This window comes from Pituophis catenifer, unplaced genomic scaffold, assembly GCF_029215685.1.
Source record: "Pituophis catenifer annectens isolate HBS135680 unplaced genomic scaffold, rPitCat1.0.hap2 SCAF_7, whole genome shotgun sequence".
NCBI lineage: Eukaryota > Metazoa > Chordata > Lepidosauria > Squamata > Colubridae > Pituophis > Pituophis catenifer.
This window is the reverse complement of record NW_027256887.1, coordinates 790,912-814,243: the sequence shown is the minus strand read 5'-3', so window position 1 is coordinate 814,243 and position 23,332 is coordinate 790,912. Positions and strand designations below refer to the sequence as shown.

Genomic DNA, 23,332 nt, shown 5'->3' with positions numbered 1-23,332 from the left:
TGACAGCTGTTCTGTTGAAAGCTGTCAGATTCCTGAATCTATCATACTGGTAGTGTTACACCAAACACTCCCAAATATTTCTGATAAGGAAGACAATTCAGAAGGGTATAAAAATCCCCTTCCTTCTTCAGATGAGTTCAGTCTGTAACTGAACCATCCAAACATGTTTTTTTTTTTTTTTTGCAGTCTTCATTATACAAAATTTCATTAATTTGTTTTCAAGAAAATTTGAAGAGAAAGCCAGGAAAGTAGCAAGCACTATGGGATAGGAAGGACACTGGAGCACTGATGATGTTCCCTAGTTGGGTCATGAAACATCTGCAAGAAAACAAGCTCAGAGAGCACCAAGGACCCCTCATTTCTACAAATATTCTCCTTTATCGTTAAAAGATACGGTTACATTCCCCAGTTATGGTGCCTCCCCAGAAATTGAACTCCTTGGAAACTTACAAAAAGTGTGTAGATGGTTTATTAGATTGTATTGAATTTAATAGGAGATGAAAGTTTAACGTAACAAGTGATAAAGAATATGAATAGAATAAAAGAGCAGTCCTGGAACAGAATAAAGTCAGTTTGAAGTCAATTTGTATGCAGCGTGGTCCATGAAAATGGCTACCATTGGGATTTAAAAAAAAAAAAAACATTTTTAAATAATAACAAAATTTCAAAGGAAACTTGGGAGATGTTCCTCAAGATTGAATATTTCCTATATTGATTATTAGTCAATAATAATAATTAGTGATAATTAATGCATTTTTGACAGTATGAAGTTTGTAGCCGAGGGAAGAAGGAAGGCTCTACCTACGAGTATTTTGAAAGGAAAGAAGAAGAAAAGGTGTGTGTTTCTGACCTTCTGTGTAGAGGGATTTCCTGGACAGGCCAAGGGAAGTGAGGATGAAGATTTTTCCAGAATGCGAGCGAACGAGGGAGAGACATAACTTCAGCCCCCCTGATGCCATCATAAATAAAAGCTGGACAGTAACAGTGCTTCCCTGCACCAGCCTAAATTCCTTGAGGCCCTCTTTTAAAAACTTTTAAAGTTTAAAGGCATGATAAATGGGAACCTAGAAGTGAAAGGTTAAAAAAATAATCAGTTTATCACATCTCAAGCCAGATACAGATCGGCCTGAGCCAATTTCCTTTGTGATTCACTGGGCCCAACGGCAGCAGCCCACAATCGAGTTGTCCTCTTTGTCCAAATAACTTCGAATGATGGGCTCCATCTTGAGCAGTGGCAGCCTCGGTTGATGTAGACCCAACGTGGAGATGAAAGGTCGGCCGAGGGGTCTTTGTTGGCGGGGGGCCACCTGCCAGTTGAAGTGGGTTGAAAGACCTGTCACCACATCCTGAGGTTACGAGAACTCATTAGGTGGAATGATAGTCCGCAACGGGTTTTAGCCTTGGGGTGACCTTTCCACACAAAACGGGAGATTTTGGAAATTCTTCGGAGGCTTTCTGAAGGGGTACTTGAGATGGTCAGTGATATTTTTTCCCTAATTAGTACCTCTTCAATTTTATAGGCTTCTGCCAATATTACAATTATCATTATTTCTCCTTTTTTGTGATACCTAATCTAATGTTATTGACCATAAAAAGGTGAGGAGATTGGACCAGGCTAGTCCCTGGATGGTAGGTTATAGGCAAGATTAAGAAGCAAGCAAAAACAAAACAAAAGAAAAGAAAACACAACACAACACAAAACAACAGAAGAACTGAAGAACAAAGTTGGAAGAGACCTTGGAGGTCTTCTACTCCATCCCCCTGTTCAAGCAGGAAACCCTAGGCCATTGGAGACAAATGGCTGCCCAATCTCTTCTTAAAAGCCTCCAGTGTTGGAGCACCCACCACCTCTGGTGGGAAGCCATAGTAGTAATTAATTTTTCTCACTGTCAGGAAATTTCTCCTTAGTGCTGGGTTGCTCCTCTCCTTTGATTTGTTTCCAGAAGGCATTGGCACACAATTTATCTGTTGTTAAAATATGGAAGCATCCACTTCCAAATTAAAAAGGTCACTGGCTTAATTGCCCTTAAAAGACAACTAAATTCTTCAAAGTTGGTCTATCAGTGATGGTATCTGTTCTGGCCACATCATTTTGGGATGGGAAGCAGCCATGCCACCCATTACATTTTTTGGAAACAACAGAGAGAACAGGTTTCATGAGTATCATTCCAACCTTGCTACTCGGAGTAGAGTACTTAGGCCTTTGGCTTGTTATATTCCTGTTTTCACTGAATTTCAGTAATATATGATCTACTGCCATAAAGGACTTCCTGATTCTATTGGGATTCATCCATGCTAGGCTTCCTTGCCTAAGTAAGTCGAGTTTTAATTTATCTAACAGAGAAAAGCAGGGTGATCTATGGGAGACGGAGAAAGCAATAGGGATGTCTTAAATTTTGAGTCTCTTCTGCTTCTCTTTTTTTCCTGTTGTCAGTTCAGACCAATGTTTTCTTACGAGGCTTCAGAGAAAAGAAAGAGAAAAGAGGTGCAGCTATTCTCTTCTGTTGGAGCGGATTTTCTTCTGATTCAGTTTATTTGCATTTGCAGGTGAAAGGCTGCATTTTTCAAATATTCCATCTGTAAAAAAGACCGACAAAAAGGGAACAAGACTGTCCCAGATGACAGAAAGCCACTTTTTGTTCTGCTTGGGACCATTTGATTTTGTTTCATATCTAACAATACCGCAATCACGCCATCTGCATGAAACTATTTCAGGATTCTGTTGTGTCGCTTGGTGAGATGGAATTCAGGGTGTGAACGTGTGATCAAAAAAGCCAGAGAGTGTGATTGCAATCAATTTAAATATCCTTCGATCAGTGTAGCTTTTGGATCCCAGTTATGGAAAGTGGGAAGTGAAATGTCACATATCTATTCCTGGAAGCCGATCTTTCTGAGTTCTTTGGGACCGGTGCTTGGAGATGTTTAAATCTTCAATGCTGGGTTGTCGATAATTTGGGTTTCCTCTCCCCAAAAAAGTACAATTGTGCTACAGTATTCTCTTCATATGAGGGTTCTAATTTTTAGAAAATACATGAATCATTTCTTTTACTGCCAACATTTTTAACTGTCTGTTTGTCCTGCGCCAAGTTTAGGAATGCAATGCAATGCAGAGAACTGTGGGCACTGAAGGATCAAGTCATTTAAGTTCAAGTATTAGTTGGAAAACTATGAACCCAGGTTATTTGCAATAAAGTGTGAACAAAAGAGTTGAATAACAGAGTTGGAAGGGACCTTGGAGGTCTTCTAGTCCAACCCCCTGATCAAGCAGGAGAGCTTATGCCCTTTCAGACAAGTGGCTCTCCAGTCTCTTTCTTGAAAACTTCCAGTGATGGAGCACCCACCATTTTCTTTCTTTCTTTCAAGCCCTAAGAAAAAAGAGAGAAGGAGGCTGGTGAGCAGAAGGAGGAAAAAGAGCCAAGTGTTTGCATGAAGCCAAGAGGGCTGATGCGGGAACTATAACACCTTCCTCCTAGGACAATCAAGTCTCCTTGAAAGAAGGGCTGGGATGAGGAAGGCTTATTATTATAAGCAAAAAGTATTTTTAAAAGCCAAGTTGGCCCTGTCTTTTTTTAAAAAAGGGCAGGCACGCAAAGGCATTGATGACGTTTTCAAGGCTTGAAGGCCTGATTGTTTTCTCTCTCTCCCCCATGTGGCTGGCCTTTGCTTTTGTGAGACTTGGCAGTGTGGCTTTGTGTCTTCCCGGGGAGTTTCCTCGTGCGAAAGACATTTAGCATCTTCACAGCCTTAGCTAGGAACAAGCCCCCCGCCCCACATGTCAGATAACAGCCACTTCCACCCAAGGAGAGTCTGGAGATAAGGGGAGATGTTTACCCAAAGAAGAGGGCGGTTGCTGCTTCTTCGCTCCCTGCAGAAGCCTGGCAGGCAGGGACCCATATTTCCCCACGGCCCCTCCTGCCAAGTCAGGAGGAAAACAAAGAAAGTTATCATGGGAGGAATTTGGTCAAGGTTCCAGAAAAACACAGAGGGGCCTATGAGGTTCTTCCCAATACTTTCAGAGAGATTGAGGTTTACTTGCTGGGTGTTTATTAATAACCTGAATAAAAACTCAGTGGAGGAAAATGGTTTAATATTACATTTTTCTTCCAACGTTGTTCTTGTTCTCTCTTCACCGTTTTTTTATACTTTCTGTAATATCCCAGCCTAACATGCATGCAGTTTCTCCAAGCTGACCACAACAAAAGAGGGATTACAGGTTCTCCAACTTGGTCGTTAAGAAAAGCAGTCATCAAGTGAAGCTACGACTGTGCTTATGATCTCATTTCAGCTTAATTTTGCTCTGCAGTTCCGCAAAGGTTGTATATGCGAGGACTGCAGGGGCGGGTTTCAAAACCCCTCACTACCAGTTTGCTCGTGGGCACACGCATGCTTGCACATGTGATGCTTCTGTGCATCCGCAGAAGCATCTGGGTGGGTAGGTGCAGCCTCCCGCCACTGTGGCTACCAGTTTTCCCAATTCGGTGTGAACTGGTAGTAACCCACCACTGGAGGACTGGCCACCAAATTACTTTTTCGTCACATTGTAACTGCAAGCAGCCGCTAAACAAAGCATTCGCTAAATGAAGATACTGTACTGTGATCTTCCATGAAGAGGCCATCAGTCAAGATGTACAACGTGTGGATATCTGTCAATCTCCTTCCCTTATTAAAATCCCAGGCAAAAACATGGAACGGAATTACTGGTAGGCCTCCATATTTGGCTGAGAGAGAAAGAGGCTCGGTTTAATTTCTATTTGTTCCAAGGAAAAATCATATTCTTTGATAATGCATCTCATGCATGATACTGAGGAACGGAGCGTGCTGGTACATTCCAGATTTGAAAATGTCCACAGCCACATGAGGTATGAAGCACTTGCCAAGTGTGTGAATACTAGCCTCCCTCCAAATTCAAAGCGTAAATTTCCCAGGCCTTGAAATAGGAGCATTTCTTCCCAGCCTGTGGAGATTCATGTGCAACTCTACAGATAACGAAGCAATCAGCTTTGCTACAAAGTGGCTGTGAGGCTCTTTATTTTTGAGATTTTGAGAGAGGAAATGTGCTCTGCCACCCAAGGGACTCTGATGAAGAGAAACAAAATGGTGGGTCCTTGGGGCTCTCTGAACTTTGTTGTTGTCTTGCATACATTTCATGACCCAACTAGATAACTCCATCAATGGTAGAAAGAGTGGGGCTGGCCCTCTTTTTAACTCTGCTCCCTTCTATCACTGAAGATGTTACCTAGTTGGGTAATGAATCCTCTGCAAGGACACAACCAAGCCCAGAGAGCCCCAAGGACATCCCTCATTACAACCCTGAGCTACAAATATTCTCTTCTATTGGAACATTTTGCCAAAAGAAACACAGACCCACTATTATTACAGGGTAATTATTCATCACCTCTCCTTAAGTGTCATTTCTGCTGACTATATTAGCTTTCCTAAGTAGTCTCTACCAGAATGGATGCATTGCTAACTGGGAATTCTGGGAAATGGACTCCAAACTGGGAGGACACCAGTTTAAGAAGACAGCATTAATTCTAGTATTCTAGAAGCCAAGAGGAAGTGGAGTCTATCATTAAAAAAACCCCTCTATCTACCTCAGTAATGAGCTCGTTTATCTTTTTCTTTCTGCGCAAAAACAACCAGATTATTGAAACTATAATCAGAAACTTTCCTCAACTGTTCTAATTGCTTTGCTGTCTCATTTCCAGAATTGCAGTCTTCTGTTTGGAAGATGATAGCCAAGCCAAAATTAATAAGAAAAAATTGCCAAATAAGACCTGAATTTTCTGTCCACTTTGTGAAATGATTATGTTGCACTGCTATTGAATCAATCACCACAAATAATAACAGCCACAAGGGAGTTGAATGGGACCATCAGCGCTCACCACAGAACATAATAAATGGAACATGAGAATCCTGCAGAAAAATAAATAAAGCATCTTTAAAAATAGTTTTGATTAGAGAAAGGGCAAGTCTAACATGGAAATAAGATGTCATTTTATATCTAGATCTCTTAAAACCAGTTTAGGCTTAGAGTAGGAGCTGGTTTCTTCCAAATGAAGCTTTAGAGAGGGTCGAAATCTAATGGATTTTCAGCATCATCTTTCCCACTCCAATGATTATCCTCCCAATCAAGTTAGGAAATGTTCCCGATGAACACAGATGCATTCTACATTGCTCTCAACTCATGTATAAACAATGCTGAACAAACCAATAATGGAAGATTGGAGAATGTTCCCAACTCCTGAATTTTGGGACCAGATGCCAAGAAGAAGAAGAAGAAGAAAAAAAAACAGTATTAGCTTTTGTAATCAATCAGTTTTTGTAAGCATTGAATTTCAAGACACCATGGAACAAAGTCAGCTTCTGAGGTTGTCACTTTTCCATAGTCTCGCTTCCTGTAGCTTCCAATCTAAGTGATTTTGAGAAAATACAGGATCTCAACACTGAAAAATTGCCTGTTTTGTGTTGTGAGCAATGTTGAAGTCTAGCTGGCTTCGGCATATAAGATAAAGAGAACAATTTCCCTGCAGACCCTCATAAAATGGAATGGTTCGTTCTCTGCTTATCGGTGACTAAAATCTACTGGATTAGGGAATTGTACAGAACTTTTTATAAATTAAAAAATTGCTGGGCAGGCCAGGGGTATTTTCTCATCAACATTGTGAAGTAGAAGGAGTTTCTTGAATGGGAAAGTTTGAAAATCTCTGTTTGGGTAGTTCCTCTATTTTCCAAACTTGTCATGTTTGAATTTTGCAACTGTGGTGAATGTTGATTTATATAACATGTCACAGTTTGCAAACTTTGAAATAAACAATTTTCCATTTGACATAATGTAACTTATTCATGAATAAAGTATTCCAGCTTCCAATACTGGTTTCTTTCCACCATTTTATATGAATATTTGGAAATCAAAGCGCATTAAAACTGACTTATATAGAAGGCACTAACCTACGAATGAAATGTACCCTGTAGATTTACTCGTTTCTACACATTGTTTGGCTTGCATTACTTTGAAGTTTTCAAAGTATTTAATTTTCTGTCAACTTTATTCAAAAGTTTTCCTTGGACAGAAGCTCTGCAGTGATATTTTACGGTGGTTTAGTTGTACATTATTTACACTAACAAAACATTTGGTTCATTTGCTTACAAGGTAGCTGCATTTTGAAAATGACATTCTTTGGATTCTGTATGCTATTTGAACATGATTCCTTTCGGGCATCCTTTTTCCAGCTCTTGATTTAGAAGTTTAATGAAGGCATTATAACAGGCTGTAATTGTAAATTGAACTAGAAAGATAGATCTGTTCAATTCAGGTAAACAAAAATCCTAGGAAATGTGGAGTGCCAGTTTACTGTAAATCTGCAATCTGAAACAGACATATTAAGGTGGAGGCCTTATAGCTGAGTAATGCAGGGACATCTGGCTACTGTTAAATAAGTGCAGGGCTTCCTTTTCAGAAAGTTGTCAAGACAAACGTTCAAATTCCAGATATTTGCAAATTGAAGAGGGGAGGGGAGGAGAAGGGCAGGCATTCCAAACGCTGAGAATTTGGACTGCAGAGTTTACCTTCATGCGAGATCCAGGGCTACACCAAATATTTGGAGTTGAGGTCTCAGTTAAAAGGCACCAAGTTTTCTCAGCAGAGGCTCAAGAGCCACGCCTGGCAAATCATAAATTCCATCCGAATGAGGCAGCAGACCCTCAGGGGAAGAAGGGCAGCCGGGGCCTTGTGGAGTCAGAGTCCTGGCTGAACCCTCTGAAGTAAGTCTGGCTACTACAGACAGGTTGTTTGGTGATACATTATAGGGAAAAAGGGAAAGCGCTTTTGGCAGTGTAGGTAAATTACCTGATTTGGAAAGGAGAGAGTAACAGGGGGACATTATACTCACAGTGCTTTTCTACATGGAAACTAGGTCCCTCAATTTAATCAGTTGATAAAGTTGCAGAAGGACACCTAAACAACCTTTATTATTCCCCTCCCCCCCCCCAAGTACCATCCAGATGTGTTGGACTACCAATTTCCACTGTTCCTAGACATTGTTGAATTTTGTTCAATGTAACCATGGTTGATTGCAGACATGGCTCTGGAGGAAAGGGACATTTTATAAGGCAGATTCTTTGAAAAAATAGAAAGCTCTTATGCCACATGGTGCAAAAATGCCAATAACCCAATAAAAAGGAAATATATGAAAACATTTAATATTGTCAAATCTCATGAGAATTTGGTAAGCATGGACTCTTATGAAATTGGGGGTGGCCACCTGAAGCCTCTCACAAGGTCTTGGGAGAGGAGACTGAAATCTCATGAAATGGGATGCTGTTACAAAAATGTGGCCACAACGATGCCCATAGATATGTGAATGGAATGGAATTGAATGGAAAATATGGAATGGAGGAGAGGAGAGGAGAGGAGAGGAGAGGAGAGGAGAGGAGAGGAGAGGAGAGGAGAGGAGAGGAGAGGAGAGGAGAGGAGAGATGTGGCCAAGTGTGATTGGACACACAAGGTACCATGTTGTGATACACCTGCGGACACTCTTTTTAAAGTTGAATTGGAGAGGAGAAAGGTTGTTCCTACCAAAGAACATTAATAACATTTATTCCCTGTCATGAAGAATAAAATGAGGCGTTGGCTACCTGGCCACGCTCAAGAGCTCCTTTCTGCTTCTGCCAGGCCTGAATGAATGAAGCGAACGTATCGGGCGGCCTTGGCCGGCTGTCCAGCTGCCGTAGGCATAAAGGGGCCCTTTGTGGTTGTGTTCCATCTGAACGATGTTTTGGAATAAATAGACAAAAGGAAACACACAGAAAATGCACCTCTCTCCAGTAACCCCAAGTCACTGGCAGGGAGAGGAAACGGTTTGTTTTGTAGCCCAATTCAGGGTGTGCTACGTGGGTTCTTTTGGGTTCAGTTTTTCCTCTCTCTGTGCCAATAAGTGTCACCTCAGGTTTTTTTCATGGATGAGAAGTCATGAACTGTCGTGTGAGATGGCTGAAATCTTCGGGAACTTGGATCTTCTTGACCTCTAAATTCTCACATGGTCTCAGAGGAAAGTACTGAAATCTCATGCCATGTGGTGGGTCACTAGGAATCAAGTCTGACTTGAAGCACTCTTTACCCACCCGCCCCCCCCAAAAAAAGTCCTCTTTGAGTCTATGTCTGAGTATGTGAGTGATTGACAATGGGCTGAAGATGGGGTGGGATGCTAATCCTGGCCTACTGTCCATGGACTTCTCCAAGGAGGTACTTAAATGGATCTGAAAGTGATTGTGCTTCTGAAGAGCTGAGATCTGATTTTATGAGAATCCCAGATTGTATGTAAAACTGTCCTCCTGGGAGGCATAGGTGCCAACTGATGGAAAAGAGAGAGAGAGGGAGGGAGGGAGGGAGGGAGAGAGAGAGAGAGAGAGAGAGAGAGAGAGAGAGAGAGAGAGAGAGAGAGAGAGAGAAGGGAGGTTTATGGGGGCACAAACTCTTCAATCCTTTTGGCTCCATGAAGATGGAGAAAGGACATCTAGAGAGAAGGACTGTTCCAGGGTTCAAAGCTCTTTATGAGTTCTCCTTCCAAGAAGCCTGAATCTGAAAAAAAAAGAATTCCTGATGAAGCCTGCAGGATGTCACAGCTTGCTTGGAAAATACCAGATGTTCAGGGTCCTTCAACCTCCCTACGCTTTATATCCATCACCAGTCCCTATCATATCTCACTTTCTCTGTCTTCCATGCTAATTGAGCAGAAAAATAATCAAAACTCCTTAAGCTGTTTCCCATTTATCTCAATTCCCTGGCCTGTGTATCTGTTCTTCTGAAATGGGACACATTTCTCGCTCAGATACACCTCAACTGACATGGCTTTTCCAGAGAAATTACCCTGGAAATAACTGCAGCAATGCAAGGAGGCAAAAATATTTCCCAAAATTCAAAGATTTGATTCCTAATTTAACCTTTGCCAAATTTTATATCCTCAGAAGAAGAGGATATATATTTTTTCAGAGGATGTACACAAACACACACACATTTAAAGGCATTTAGCACATCCGCAAGACCTCCTCCTCTGTGATTAGTAGTCTTTTATACTTCGTAAGAACTTGTAGCATCTACAAATTTACATTAAGTGTTGGCCAATAGAAGGCATCTGTCATTTACCATCATAAAACATAAGTGCCCAATTTCTTCAGTACTGTGTAGTTCCAGAACAGTCAACTGGCAACTAACATATTTTATGAATTGTCCAATGTGGAATTGAACTTCATTTTGGGAGTTAGTGCATGCTGAGATGATTAATATTCCAGCCGTCTGAACTTTGGAACCAGGTTATAACTTTCTTTTTCAGGGTCTGTGAAAATGTGGCAATAACTAGTGCAAATATGATCAATTTATCTCATACCCCTGCTTTTATTTATTTATCCTTGGTGAAGTGGTGGGTGTATCGTTGATTTGTGGTCGTAGTTAAGTATTTTGAGCTTTTAAAATATAATGCTTAGCCATCAAACAATTTACACTTCTTCCAAAGTGTTTTCCAAGCTCTGTTTGCTAAAAGATGATCTTTTATTTCCCTTTACAGACCTCTGTTGGATTAACTAAGAAAAGACAAGTTTTCTGCAATATGAAGAGAAAGCATAATTGTGAAGGCATGAACAGGGCGAGCGTTTCCAAGCCACAACTTCTATGTCTACTTCTATTTTGGGGGATTCTGCTCTTTTCTGCTGAGGGGACATCAAAGCACCATGTTCCAAGACTGAAACTCTCTTACAAAGGTAAGAGGTTTTTTTTTTTAATGGTCCCTCTTTAATCTTCTTAGGCTTTTCAATGTAATGTATGTTTATTTCATGGAACATAACAGAATAACAAGAGTTGGAAGGGAGCTTGGAGGTCTTCTAGTCCAACTGTCTGCAGAAGCAGGAGGCCCTATACAATTTGAGACAAATGAACTGTCCAGCCTCTTCTTAAAAGCCTCCAGTGATGGAGCACCCACAACTTCCGGTGGCAAGCTGTTCCGCTGGTTAATTGTCCTCACTGTTAGGAAGTTTCTCCTTCGTTCCAGGTTGCTTCTCTCCTTGATTACTTTCCACCTATTGCTTCTTGTCTTGAAACTGGGTAAGGCTGGTTATTTTAAATTAGGTTAGATCAATCAATTTGCATTAATTTACAAAGTTTACACTTACAGATTTATTTGATGGATGATGAAGTTATCCATTCAGTTGTGTCCGGCTCTTGGCAATTCTAGGGCCAGGTCTCTCCACATCTTCTAGTAATTTATTTATAGCTGTACAAATGTTTTTAAATATACTTTATGCTGGTCAACTACCAAAGTTTCATTGAGTAAAATACAAGTGCCATTAGATCCAATATGGTTGGGATTTGTGGCAGTGACTTTCCTATGGTATTTTTCAGGATATGTACAAGATAATTTATCTTATTAAATAAAAGCAGGCAACACAATTATCATCAGAGCTTCTGAAAATGGAATTTACTTGGCCAAACAAAACTTTTCAACACAAACCTTTACTTGGTTTTGTTTTGTTTAGGTCGAGTAGAAATATCTGGCAGTAGAATTGAAGATTTGTGAACTGGTTTTAGGAGTCCTTCACTGATAATGTCACAATAAAGCACCATTAAAAATCAACACTACTAAGAAAATAGAACGTTGCATAATATAAAAGCCACAAACATACAAAACCATACGAGATCCTTCCTTGTGGATCTCAAATCTTAAAGGATCTCAAATTCTTGAAGTCCTTTTAAGCTTTTGGCCCTGAATAAGGAGACTTCAAGATAGTGGCTTTCTTTTGAGAATGGGATGCAGCCCTGATGCATTCCTGAAGTTCTCCAGTGAGTCCGTGGCTGAATTAATAAAGCATTTTCCAGTTTTCAGCCAACATAATTACCTGTTGCTGGTTTTCATGGTGGGGTGAATCTGCAGTCTTCCTAGTCAAAGAAGCATCGGCATTCCCCCTCCCCCCGGTTGAGACATCTGAATTGTTCTGAAGGAAGTCAAAAGTTTTGATGAAACATGTCTCCGCCAACACACCTTCCAGAAGGGAAGTCTCAGCTGCAAGTTTGGAGAACTGATGCCAGAGGGGCTCAGCCTAAGTGGATAATAAGTACTTTTTGTGATGCTTCTTCTCCTGGTTTTAGATGCTAAATAGGGATGGCCATGTTTCTAACTGTCTTCTGCGTTTCCTCTCTGTTAATTATCCCTTCCACCGTCCTGCAGCCCAGCCTTCCCTCAGTGACATCAGTGGCTTATGCAGCAGCTGAACTAAGAATAACCTTTGAGAACTGACCCCTCTCGGTTTCGTGACAGTGTAAACAGTTATGAACTTGTCCGGGTTTTGCTTTTTTGGAAGTGCAAGAGGGTCTCCGTTGGAAGCAGGAGGGAGGGAAGGGGAAGCAAATACTTCTCCACAAGATACGGCAGCGTAATTCTCCAGTGGACTTGGCTGAGTCCCAGGAGATGAGATAGGCGGGAGAAAGAGAGGGAGGCGGTGGAGACAGTGGAACAGCTGGCTTGAACCGAGAAGGGGGCTTCTCTCCTCCTTCTCCCCAAGGTTTTGTTTCCTTTCACCAGGGCTGCCTGGCTACACTTGACCCACTGCTTTCCTGTACCTCTTGGCAAGGAAGGCCAGGAAGCAACTTGTATGATATGATCTGATGCATAGAATTTCCCATCCTACAGAAAGGGAGAACCGAGAAATAGCAAACACAATAGTAACGTGGTAAGTTGGATTCTGTAACAAGATGGCAGTGGCCGGTAGCAACTTTCAAACCAGCTGATTAGTCAAAAGTCCAATTACAACAAAATGTACCCTGGCTTGAGATACTAGCTAGCTGTACTTTAGACCCACACATTTGCTCCATTCCCCTGAGAAGGAGGGGCTCTTTCTTCTACCAAGAGCCTTGGTAGAACAGTGGTTTAATGCACCCTGTTATTAACACAGCTGCCTGCAATTTCTGCAGGTTCGAATCTTACCAGGCTCAAGGTTGACTCAGCCTTCCATCCTTTCTAAGGCAGGTTAAATGAGGACCAAGTTTGTGGGGGCAATAAGCTGACTTTGTATAAATATACAAAAGTATGAAGGCTATTGCTTAACGCATTGTAAGCCACCCTGAGTCTCCGGAGAAGGGCGGCATATAAATCAAATTAAAAAAAAATAAAAATAAAAATAAAGGCCACCTTGGAGACCCACTGGAGGTACAGGCTGAATACAGCCAGGAGGGCAAAAGGAAGGCCTCAAAGCCCAGGTTGATTTTAGGGAATTAGTTGCTAAGCAGAGTGATAGCATGAGGGAAGAAAACTGTCCTTGCATCTAGTGGTTCTGGCGTGCAATGCCCAATAACATCGTTTTGAGGATAGAAGTTGAAACAGGATGTGAGGAGCAGTGGTGAAAACCAATTTTTTTTTACTACCAGTTCCTTTGGGCGTGGCTTGATGGGCGTGGTGTGGCTTGGTGGACGTGGATTGATGGGCGTGGCAGGGGAAGGATACTGCAAAATCTCCATTCCCTCCCCACTCCTGGGGCCAGGCAGAGGTGGTATTTACTGGTTCTCTGAACTGCTCAAAATTCCTGCTACCGGTTCTCCAGAATCTGTCAGAACCTGCTGGATTTCACTCCTGGTGAGAGGTCTGCAGATATTTTCACAGCCCTCTTTTTGACTCGTGCAGTAGACAGGTCCTCCATGGAAGGCAGGCTGGTAGCCATTGTTTTTTTTTTGCAGTTCTAATCATCCTCTGAAGTCTCTGTCTGTCTTGTTGGGTTGCAGAGCCAAACCAGAGAGTTATAGAGGTGCAGATGACAGACTCAATAATTCCTCTGTAGAACTGGATCAGCAGCTCCTTGGGCAGTTTGAGCTTTCTGAGTTGGCGCTCAAAGAACATTCTTTGTTGTGCTTTTTTGATGACATTTTTGATGTTAGCTGTCCATTTTAGATCTTGCGATATGGTAGAACCTAGAAACTTGGAGGTCTCTATCCCTGATACTGTATTGCTAAGTATTGTAAGAGGTGGTAATATAGGAGGGTTTCTCCTAAAATCTACTATTATTTCTTCAGTTTTGAGTGTGTTTAACAGATTAACAGATTAACAAGAGTTGGAAGGGACCTTATAGGTCATCTAGTCCAACCCCCCCACCCCCCCGCTCAAGCAGGAGACCCTACACCATTTCTGACAAATGGCAGCCCAATCTTTTCTTGAAAGTCTCAAGTGATGAAGCTCCCACAACTTCTGAAGGCAACTTCTGTTTCATTGGTTGATTGTTCTGTCAGAAAGTTCCTCCTCATTTCTAGATTTTAATCTCTCCTTGGTCAGTTTCCATCCATTATTCCTTGTCTGGCCTTCGGGTGCTTTGGAGAATGGCTTGACCCCCCTCCTCTCTGTGGCAGCCCCTCAAATATTGGAAGACGCTATCATGTCTCCCCTGGTCCTTCTCTTCCCTAGCCAGGCCCAGTTCCTGCAACCGTTTATCATATATTTTAGCGTCCAGTCCCCTCATCATCCTGGTTGCTCTCCTCTGCACTTTTTCTAGAGTCAACATCTTTTTTATAGTGTGGGGACCAAAAGTGGATGCAGTACTCTAGGTGTGGTCTTACTAGGGCTTTATAGAGTGGTATTAGTACCTCACTTGATCTTGATTGTATCCATCTGTTAATGCAATTTAGGATTGTGTTGGCATTTTTAGCTGCCGTTTCACACTGCTGCCTCATATTTAGCTGATTGTCCACTAAGACGCCAAGATCCCCCTCACAGTCACTGCTATTAAGCCTGGTTTCCCCCAGTTTATATGTGTGCTTTTGGTTTTTCTTACCTAAGTGTAGGACTTTCCTCTACATTGAATTTCATTTTGTTAGATAGGGCCCAGTGTTCAAGTCTGTCAAGATCTATCTGGATCTTGAGCCTATCTTCTAGGGTGTTGGCTATTCCTGCCAGCTTAGTATCAAGTTCAAGATTACATTAAATCAAGCTTAATTTTTAATTTTGTTTCTGGAATGTGGCTCTTGGATGCCATCAAGACTCAAGCACACCCTTTAGATTGGGAGATAAATGTGAGGTCACATCCAAGAGTTAGCTTAACTCCATCATGATCTGTTTCTACTATTTCCCTCCAGATTAGCTTCTCCTTAGCATGATGAAGTCTCCTTCCTTTCTGGATTGATTCATAGAATTAATTAAGAGCCCAGCTTTGAATTTAATTATCCTGACTCACAGTATCTTTTAAGCATCTCTGCCATTTTTTTCTGGCAGCTGATGAATTGTAAAATGATCAGTTTTCAGATAAACCTAAAATCCAGGCTTGTCTTTTTAAAAAAAGCATATGAGAGAAAGAGAATGAGAATATGAATTATGCAGGCGTGTAGGGCAAATCATCCATGACAGTAATTTCTAAGATGGCACTGTAAGGACCTCCAAAGACCTCTAGCGTCTTCCCAGCAGGCAGTATTCCATGAGGTTTGCCAGGGGCATAAAAAGTTTGATTTCTTCTTTTATAGCACAGCCCCAGAGCGTCCATTCCAATCAACTTTTGCATATTTTCCCCAAGGGCTCAATGTGCTGATCGCTTTAGCAATGAAGCTGGAAAGCTTAGAGAGTTGTAAAAGATGGGGAACAGAGATTGACGTGACTGTTACGAATTAAAATCTGTTTGTCTTATTTCCAGTTAAGAGAGATAACAAAGACGGGATCAGATCCCTGACTGGCTTGCCACTTAAGGCCAGCAGTGGCTGGATTTGACAGCGTTTACCAAATGTGGTGGCATTTAGCCATTTTCTGCTTTATTTGTTCTTTTGCACAGTGGGGAGTCAAGTGGTGGCGTTTGGCTCTTGGGTTGCTCATTGTCTTCTGTCCTTGGGAGACTCGACTCAGAGTGAATGAGGAGACACAAATGGCAGCCTCCAAGGGGCTTCTCTGTTTCTTGGCGCACGCCTCTGAAAACGGCTGTTGTGTTTTGGAATGAACTTGTCTTTCAATAAACTCTTCTGTCCTCTTTCTACAGCAGACCCACACAAAAGCAGAGCTTTCTTCCAAGCATCGATGGCCACACAGTCAGCCTTGGCACCATGCGCTGAGGGTCAGACCCGATGCGCTCTATCATTGCAAGGCATCGTACAGGCCAGGGTTTGTACAGGCACATGGCTCCAGAAGACCCCTCTGAAGGACCAGAGAAACAATTGCAGCAGAATAACAGAATAGCAGAGCTGGAAGGGACCTTGGAGATCTTCTCTCCAGCCCATCCTCAAGTGGGAGACCCTGTATCATTTCAGACAAATGGTTGTCCAGGCTCTTCTTAAAAATCTCCAGTGTTGGAGCAGCTATAAGTTCTGGAGACAAGCCGTCCCACTGCTTAATTGCCTTCACTGTCAGGACATTTCTCCTTAGTTCTAGGTAGCAAAGCCACCCAGTTGCTCTGATCTGGGAAGGTTCACCCGACAAAGCTACTTTGCTTGGGTGATTGGAGTGGATCTCTGTCCAATCACCAGTGGAAGCTTTGTGGAAGGATGGAATGAGAGTGTAAGTCCTCTAAGCATTTGTGTGTTTCTCTCTTTTATTAGTTCAGTCTCTCTCCTGCCTTCCTTCCAGAAGCTCAAGGTGGATTAGATGCAGCCTCCCTTCATTTTATCCCAACAACAACTCTGTGGAGGCAGAACAAGAAGCAACGGATGGAAACTAATCAAGGAGAGAAGCAACCTAAAAATAAAGAGAAACTTCTTAACAGTGAGAACAATTAACCAGTGGAAAAACTTTCTTCCAAAAGTTGTGGGTGCTCCAACACTGGAAGTTTTAAAGAAGAGATTGGACAACCATTTGTCTGAAATGGAATAGGGTTTCCTGCCTAAGCAGGGGGTTGGACTGGAAGACCTCCAAGGTCCCCTCCAACTCTGGTACTTGGTTATTCTGAGAGGTAGGTTGGCTGAGAAATTAGGACTGGCTTAGAGTCTCCTAGTTAACTCCCTGTGGTTGAGAATAGAGTTGAACATGGTCCTTATCAGATGCTTTACCCACTAGGCCATTCGGACTGCCTGCAGCTGCAATCTTGCTACCCCCAATATCCTCAGTGCTACTTTCTGGATAGCGTTGTGATTACTAGGTAAAATCAGACCATCCTTAAACCTGTTACTGCCCTAGTCTTTTTTCCAATCCAATAAAGTAGGATTCACTTTCCATTTGGAGGGAAGTCAACCCTCCTTCACTAAACAGCCTTCTCTTCGAGAACTCTGAGGTGCATGAGACAATATGCCGCACGCAAGAATGTCATTTTGTACTCTTTAGGAACAATTCTGCAAAACCTGGCTCTGGAGAACGTAGTGGTGGTATTGCAACGAGGAGGGATCCTCAATCCAAGGGATTTTATGGGACAATGCTCACCTGCCCATCTCTGCTGCTGAGTGAAGTAAAGAGAAGGGAGTGGGCCCAGTGGAGTAACTGGTGAAGCTCTTCTTGCTGTAGAATAAATCCTCAGGGAGCTCTGGCTCCTGACTCGGCCACAATCCTGCATGGAACTGGGGCTGGAACCGCATGGAGCTTTCAGCTGTTGAAAGGGTGGAGAGTAAGGAAGACTCCCCAGTCCATATTGCTTGACCACGTGCAGCCTCTATCTCAAAACATACCCCAGCCACACCATTAAAATGAAAGTCCTTATATAGTTAACCCGCCTTTGTGAATCTAGATCAGGGTTTTTCAATCTCAGCAGTTTTAAGGTATTTGGGACTTCATCTCTGCTTCCACTGAGTCATTTGCTACAAGATGGACAACAAATAAATTCAATAAACAAATACTCTAAATACATTCATAAATGAATGAATGAATAAATAAATAAAACTCCCAGAATTCCCCAGCTACATGCTTAACACTTAACGCTTTCTGAAAATTCACTTTAAGGTACATAAAGTGGTCTAAGCTATCTTCCTTCCCACAATGTTTGATGACATTTATAAATTGGGGTAAGTAGAGAAGTACCAACAGTTAATTTGCTTCTTCACTTTTATTTTAAGATTAGGGGAAATGGAGGGTCTTTTCCAGGCCTCAGATCAACAGCTAAGCATGTAGACAATTTCCATGTTATTTTTTCTTTCTTTCTTTCTTCCTTTTTTTTTTTAAAAAAGTACATTTTTAACTGCTTGAGTAACAAGATGACTTTGCTTTGCTTGGCAGTAGCAGAAGTAAGATAAGCTGGGTTCTAAGAAGGGAACCTGCGCAAGCCCACAGCTCAAGGTCGTCTTTGTAGTGACAACTGTTTCAGATTGGACACATTTTCATTCACAATGTTTATAAGCTAATTATTTGGACTGGCTACATTCTGGGAACCGGGCTTATTGTTCTGTCACCAACAATTTGAAGGCACAAAAGAGCATTTCATCGTCTCGGTAATAATAATGATAAGAGCCACAATATTTTTGAAAGGCCTGTTTGTGCAGCTGGGCCTTCCGTCAAACTTTATTTGAAAATATGACGTACAATTATGTCTTCAAAGTTCTAATGGGGCTGTTTGGTGCCTTTCGCGATTATGTTGATGGCTAAGCTGGTCCTAGGACAGAGAAGGAGGCATTTCAAGGAAACGTATTTATTTATCCAATGCACAGGGCTTCCCACATGTCAGGCAACTCCTTACGCAGTGCCTGATTTTCTCTTCTGGGAGAAGTCTAAAGCCCTTCAAATCGGTTCTGTTTGGCTTCGGTCAAAAGGGCTCATTATTGCAATTGTAGTGAAAAGAGGGAGGCCAAATAAATAGGGCAAAGCCGCTGCTCCCTGCCTGGAGAGGGCTTCTCAGTTACAGGGCTTCAGATGTGATTCTGGAATGGACCAAAAGGAGACACTCATCCAGCCCTTCCCTTAAAACTCTGGTGTCTTCCAGGGAACCCATGGATGATGCTTGGAGGCAACTTTCTGGCATCAAATATGAAGCTCTGCCCAAGCTGGAATACGGGGTCTCTAAAGCACTTTGGGCGAATTGAAAGAGTTCCAGTGAAGGGTAGCATCACTTTCCAAGGCAACCTTTTCTATTAGTTGACCTCTCTTACTAGCTAGCAGGGAATTCTTCCTGCTATCTAATATCTGATTCTGCTTCCTGTTGTTTCTGGTCCTGCTTGCTAGTCCAACCGAAAGCAAGTCCCTTCTTTCTCCTTTTGGTCTCCTCCCTTCTCTTCTGCAGGCCAAGGATTGCCCGTTCCTTGAGCCATTTCTTTAAGGATTGATTTTTCAGATCTTCTTCTGAACTTCCTACAGTTTATTGGTGGTCATTTTAGGTTGCAGTGCCCAGAATTGGGCATAATAATATGAACAGGGCAGAGGAGAATGGGACAATTTGTTTCAATTATGTATATATTATGCTTCTATTGATGTACTGAAAAAATTATTTTTCCCTTTTAGCAGCTTCCCTACACAATTGGTTGATGTTCAGCTTTTCAAACTCTGTTTATATGTCAAGCTCCTTTCGATATTTGGACCTTTCATTCCCCCCCCTTTTTTCCCCCCAAAACAAGTTATTTCCTTATACCTACACTCTTGTACACAGGATCTATACAAGAGTGAAACAGGGTCACTTACACAGGTTGTGGGTTCTCCATCTCTGGAGATTTGCAAGTAGAACTGGGCAGCTACCTCTGAAGATGGCTTCATAAGTTCTGTACAGTGTAAAGAATCAGACTAAATTAGTGTTTCCCAACCATGGGAACTTTAATCGCTGGGGAATTCTGGGAGTTGAAGTCCACTCGTCTTAAAGTTGCCAAGGTTGAGAAACATTGGCCTAGATCACGAGTGTCAAACCCGTGGCATCATGTTGCCATCACGTGACATATTGCAATTTTTTTTTCCTTTGTGGAGCTGGGCTGGGCGTGGCCTGTGCATGATGGCTCCAGCCCATGGGCCACCAGTTTGACACCCGTGGATTAGATGTTTCTTGTAGTCTCCTTCAAGTCCACAATTCTCAACTTTTTGGTTCAAAGCGTTCTATCATAATAGCCAAACTGACTATCTAGCCAAAGACCTGAGTAGCCTGGAGGTGGGAAGTTATGTATCTTGTATTAGAATTGTGAACATTTTTTTTTCCAAACTAGAAAGTTCCAAATACTTACAGAGGTGACTATAACCTCAGTTTGGATAAATGTGGAGCTTATGAAAAAAAAAAAACATCTGCTGTGCTAGCCTTCCTCTGTCCTGTGTTCTCTAGGAAGAGACCTTTGCTAACTCAACTGAGTTATCTTAACCAAGATCCTTCTGGGTGCCTATACTTATAGAAGACACCCGTGATCCATGTTCATACATTCTCGGTTCCAAGGATTTTCTTCGTTCTCTCACAGACTTGCTGCTTTCGAACAGCTGCATCCCGTTCCTGGGCTCGGCGGAAGGCCTGGATTTTCGGACCCTGCTGCTTGATGAAGAAAGGGGTCATCTCCTGCTCGGCGCTAAGGACCACATATTCCTGCTCAGCTTAGTCGACTTAAACAAAAATGGAAACAAGGTCAGTTAATCATTGTGCAAAATCAATAGGTCTGCCTCCTAATCGATCTGCTTCCTCTCCCTGATTTCGTGAAAACCTCGGATCATCTGTCCTGGGCCATCCTGTGGGTTTAATAATCTAACCACCCACGGTTACGTAGCTTGCTTTTAATAAACTGAGTTTGTCAGCCTGCGGAGCCCTCGGAGTAGGAAAGCAATATAATAGCATAAATATCAGCTGGACGTTTGCCCTCCATGGAGCTAGAGTGTAAACAGTTGTAACATCTCTCTCTGCCTTTCCCCGTGTATTATGACAGCTACATGCGAACAGGGTCAGTCTTCATGCAGAAACACTCATATTTCACTTCACTTCAAGAGAAAGGACGAACCTTATTGTTAGAAGTCATCGAAAACACACTGGGGCCCTTAGAATTCATAGGGGAGGGAGGCATCACGTTTGATTTAGCTTACTTCTTCTTCTGTTCCAGAACTGATTCTAGTTCCTTTCTAGAACTCGTTCTTTGCTCGGATGTTCTTTTAAAAAACAGCACAGAAACGCAGATGCCTAACTGAAAGTTTATTGCTATAGTCTTTATTTGTTCTGGTAAAAAGGGCTTTGCTGTCTTTGCTGTCAGGAGTTCCAAGGATGTTAGATGGGAAGCAGATGCGCTGAGCGATAACCCCTTCCTATAAAATGTTAATATGCATTTGGTATAATTCAAAGTGACTTTACTATAATCAAATACTTGTTTGAGATTTCATGGAAGGATAGGTATTGATACATTTAAGAAGAAAAACACGAGGATTTTTTTTTTTTTTTGGCTGGCTATATCAAATTGTGTATTTCAAAGAGGGAAATCACCCTCGGATTAGACTTTCAAAGAAACTCATTTAAGATGCAATCACCCATTTTGGAGCACAATCACTTTTTTCTTGGCCTGCTGATTGTTTCTTATGGTTTATGAGTGTGCAATTCTCAGCGAACATGTTGTTTGTCATCTTTTCCAACAGTTCTATTAGATGGTACCCTCAACCTATTGTAGCAGAGGGAACAATGTCTCCAATATGGTCCAATAAGGCAAAATCATAGAGACATTGGACTGCGGAGTCCTTGATGCTCTCTGAGTCTGGTTCTTTGCTTGCAGACATTTCATTACCCAAGTAGGTAACATAATCAGTGACTCTTCTCTTGAGGCATTTAACCCAGCCATGTTGGCTGAGGAATTCTGGGAGTTGATAAGTCCACTTATCTTAAAGTTGCCAAGATTGGGAAACATAGCATTAGACCGTAATGAAGTGAGGGAGATCCAATTCAAGGAAGCCTTTCATATCATGAAGATAACATGGCTCTTTTCTGTAGCCAAGAAGCCAGGTGTTCCACCTCAGTAAATCAGTCTGGGTGGACTGGAACCGCTTCAGACAGATGCTGCGAGATACATGTCAGCCTTCTTCTCCTAGAGCTTTCAGGCTGGACCTCAAGATGTGATGGAAATGCAACTCTCAGCCATCCTGGATGGCTAGGAAGTCCGAGAATTATAGTCCCCAATACATCTGAAGAACGCCTGGTGAGAGAATCTTGGTTCATCCTATGTAGAATCTCTACTCCAGTTGAAACACGGAAGGTTAAACCTAGCTATTATCTGCTTCATAGTTCAACCCTTGTTACCAATGCAAGTTGAGGAGCACCAACATTTCCTTCCTGGGGGGTTTCAGACTGCCGAAAGGTTTGCGGCCTTTTCTTCTGTAGGTCCTGCTTTTCCTTGGATGTGGTTAGTCAGGCTGCCTCCTGGGCTTCTGTTTACAGTTTTGCAGCTGGGCCGGTCTGTTTCTGATAAGTTTCTCCCTGACCTTTGTCGTCAGCCAGTAGCACACAGCAGCATATTTTAAAGGTGAGCTCCTGTTCTAAATTATTTTCCCTAAATAGTGGTCTCAGAGAGACCTGTAGGTGCTCTGGTCTTTTGGCAACCAGCCTGCCTTTTAATAGACCTCTGTATAGATTTATGCTTCTAGTTTTCAGGACAAGGCCCTCCTCCCCCGCCCATCAACATCTCTTTCTAGTTTGTCCCTCCAACCACAATTTTTATGTCCGTCAAAGCCACGTGAAAGGCACCAGGCTGGAGAGATGCTTCCTGGTAGCAGATGAGTATCGGAATGTAATGTTTGTGTTGTGCTGTGTTCATACAGTCAGGTTTGTGTTGGCCAGGTGCCACCTGGTTGCTTCAGAGCTTCCTGTAGGTGAGGAAACGGCATCCGTTGGGAGAAGTCGGCCCTTCGCGTGCCTTGAAATTGCATCATCGGACAAAATCCCCTCCGTAGGGGGAAACCCCATAAATTAGAAGGCTGTACGAAGTGCTCTTCCTGCAATGATAGGAGGAAGGATGAATGCAGATCAAGAACAGAGAAAAATCCTGGCCTTTAACATAACAGGAGAAGATGGAGTGCTCTAGTGGGAGATTTGGGACCGTGGAATAAATACGGTCATTTTTTTTTTATTAGTTAGGAATGCGTCTGCATACATTTCCCCCATAAATAAATGATGTTGTACCTTATAAATCTCCAGAAAATAGATGCTCACTCCAAAAGGAACCAGTCTGCCTGAGCGATTCCCTGGGGAAGCCCAGCGAAATGATGCAGTGCTGAGACTTGGAGCTTTAATTGCCTCTTCTGAGCATCAGGGCAGAGATCTGGTTACAACAATGTGCCCCCGATAGAGTTTTCATAGTTTCCACTTTGTCTGCAGAATCCAACTGTCCAACTCAGTGATTTCACCACAATGACAGAGGATAATTCAGTAAAAGTCCTCCATAAATAGAGTGTGGAAGACTCATTTAAAATATTTATTTATCTTGACGTGTTTGTTGTGTGTTTTTTAAGTTGTTTTGTTACTCAGGAATGTAAATAGGGAT

The 23,332-nt window shown here is 42.2% G+C and overlaps 1 protein-coding gene across 1 annotated transcript in view; it reads left to right on the top strand.

The window, feature by feature from the left end:
- SEMA3D (semaphorin 3D) overlaps positions 1-23,332 on the top strand; it is a 114,106-nt gene that overhangs the window by 31,201 nt on the left and 59,573 nt on the right. Inside the window, exons 3-4 of the mRNA XM_070947741.1 lie at positions 10,563-10,755; positions 20,288-20,448. Of these exons, the coding sequence (XP_070803842.1) occupies positions 10,563-10,755; positions 20,288-20,448 (354 nt within the window). The remainder of the gene's footprint in view (positions 1-10,562; positions 10,756-20,287; positions 20,449-23,332) is intronic.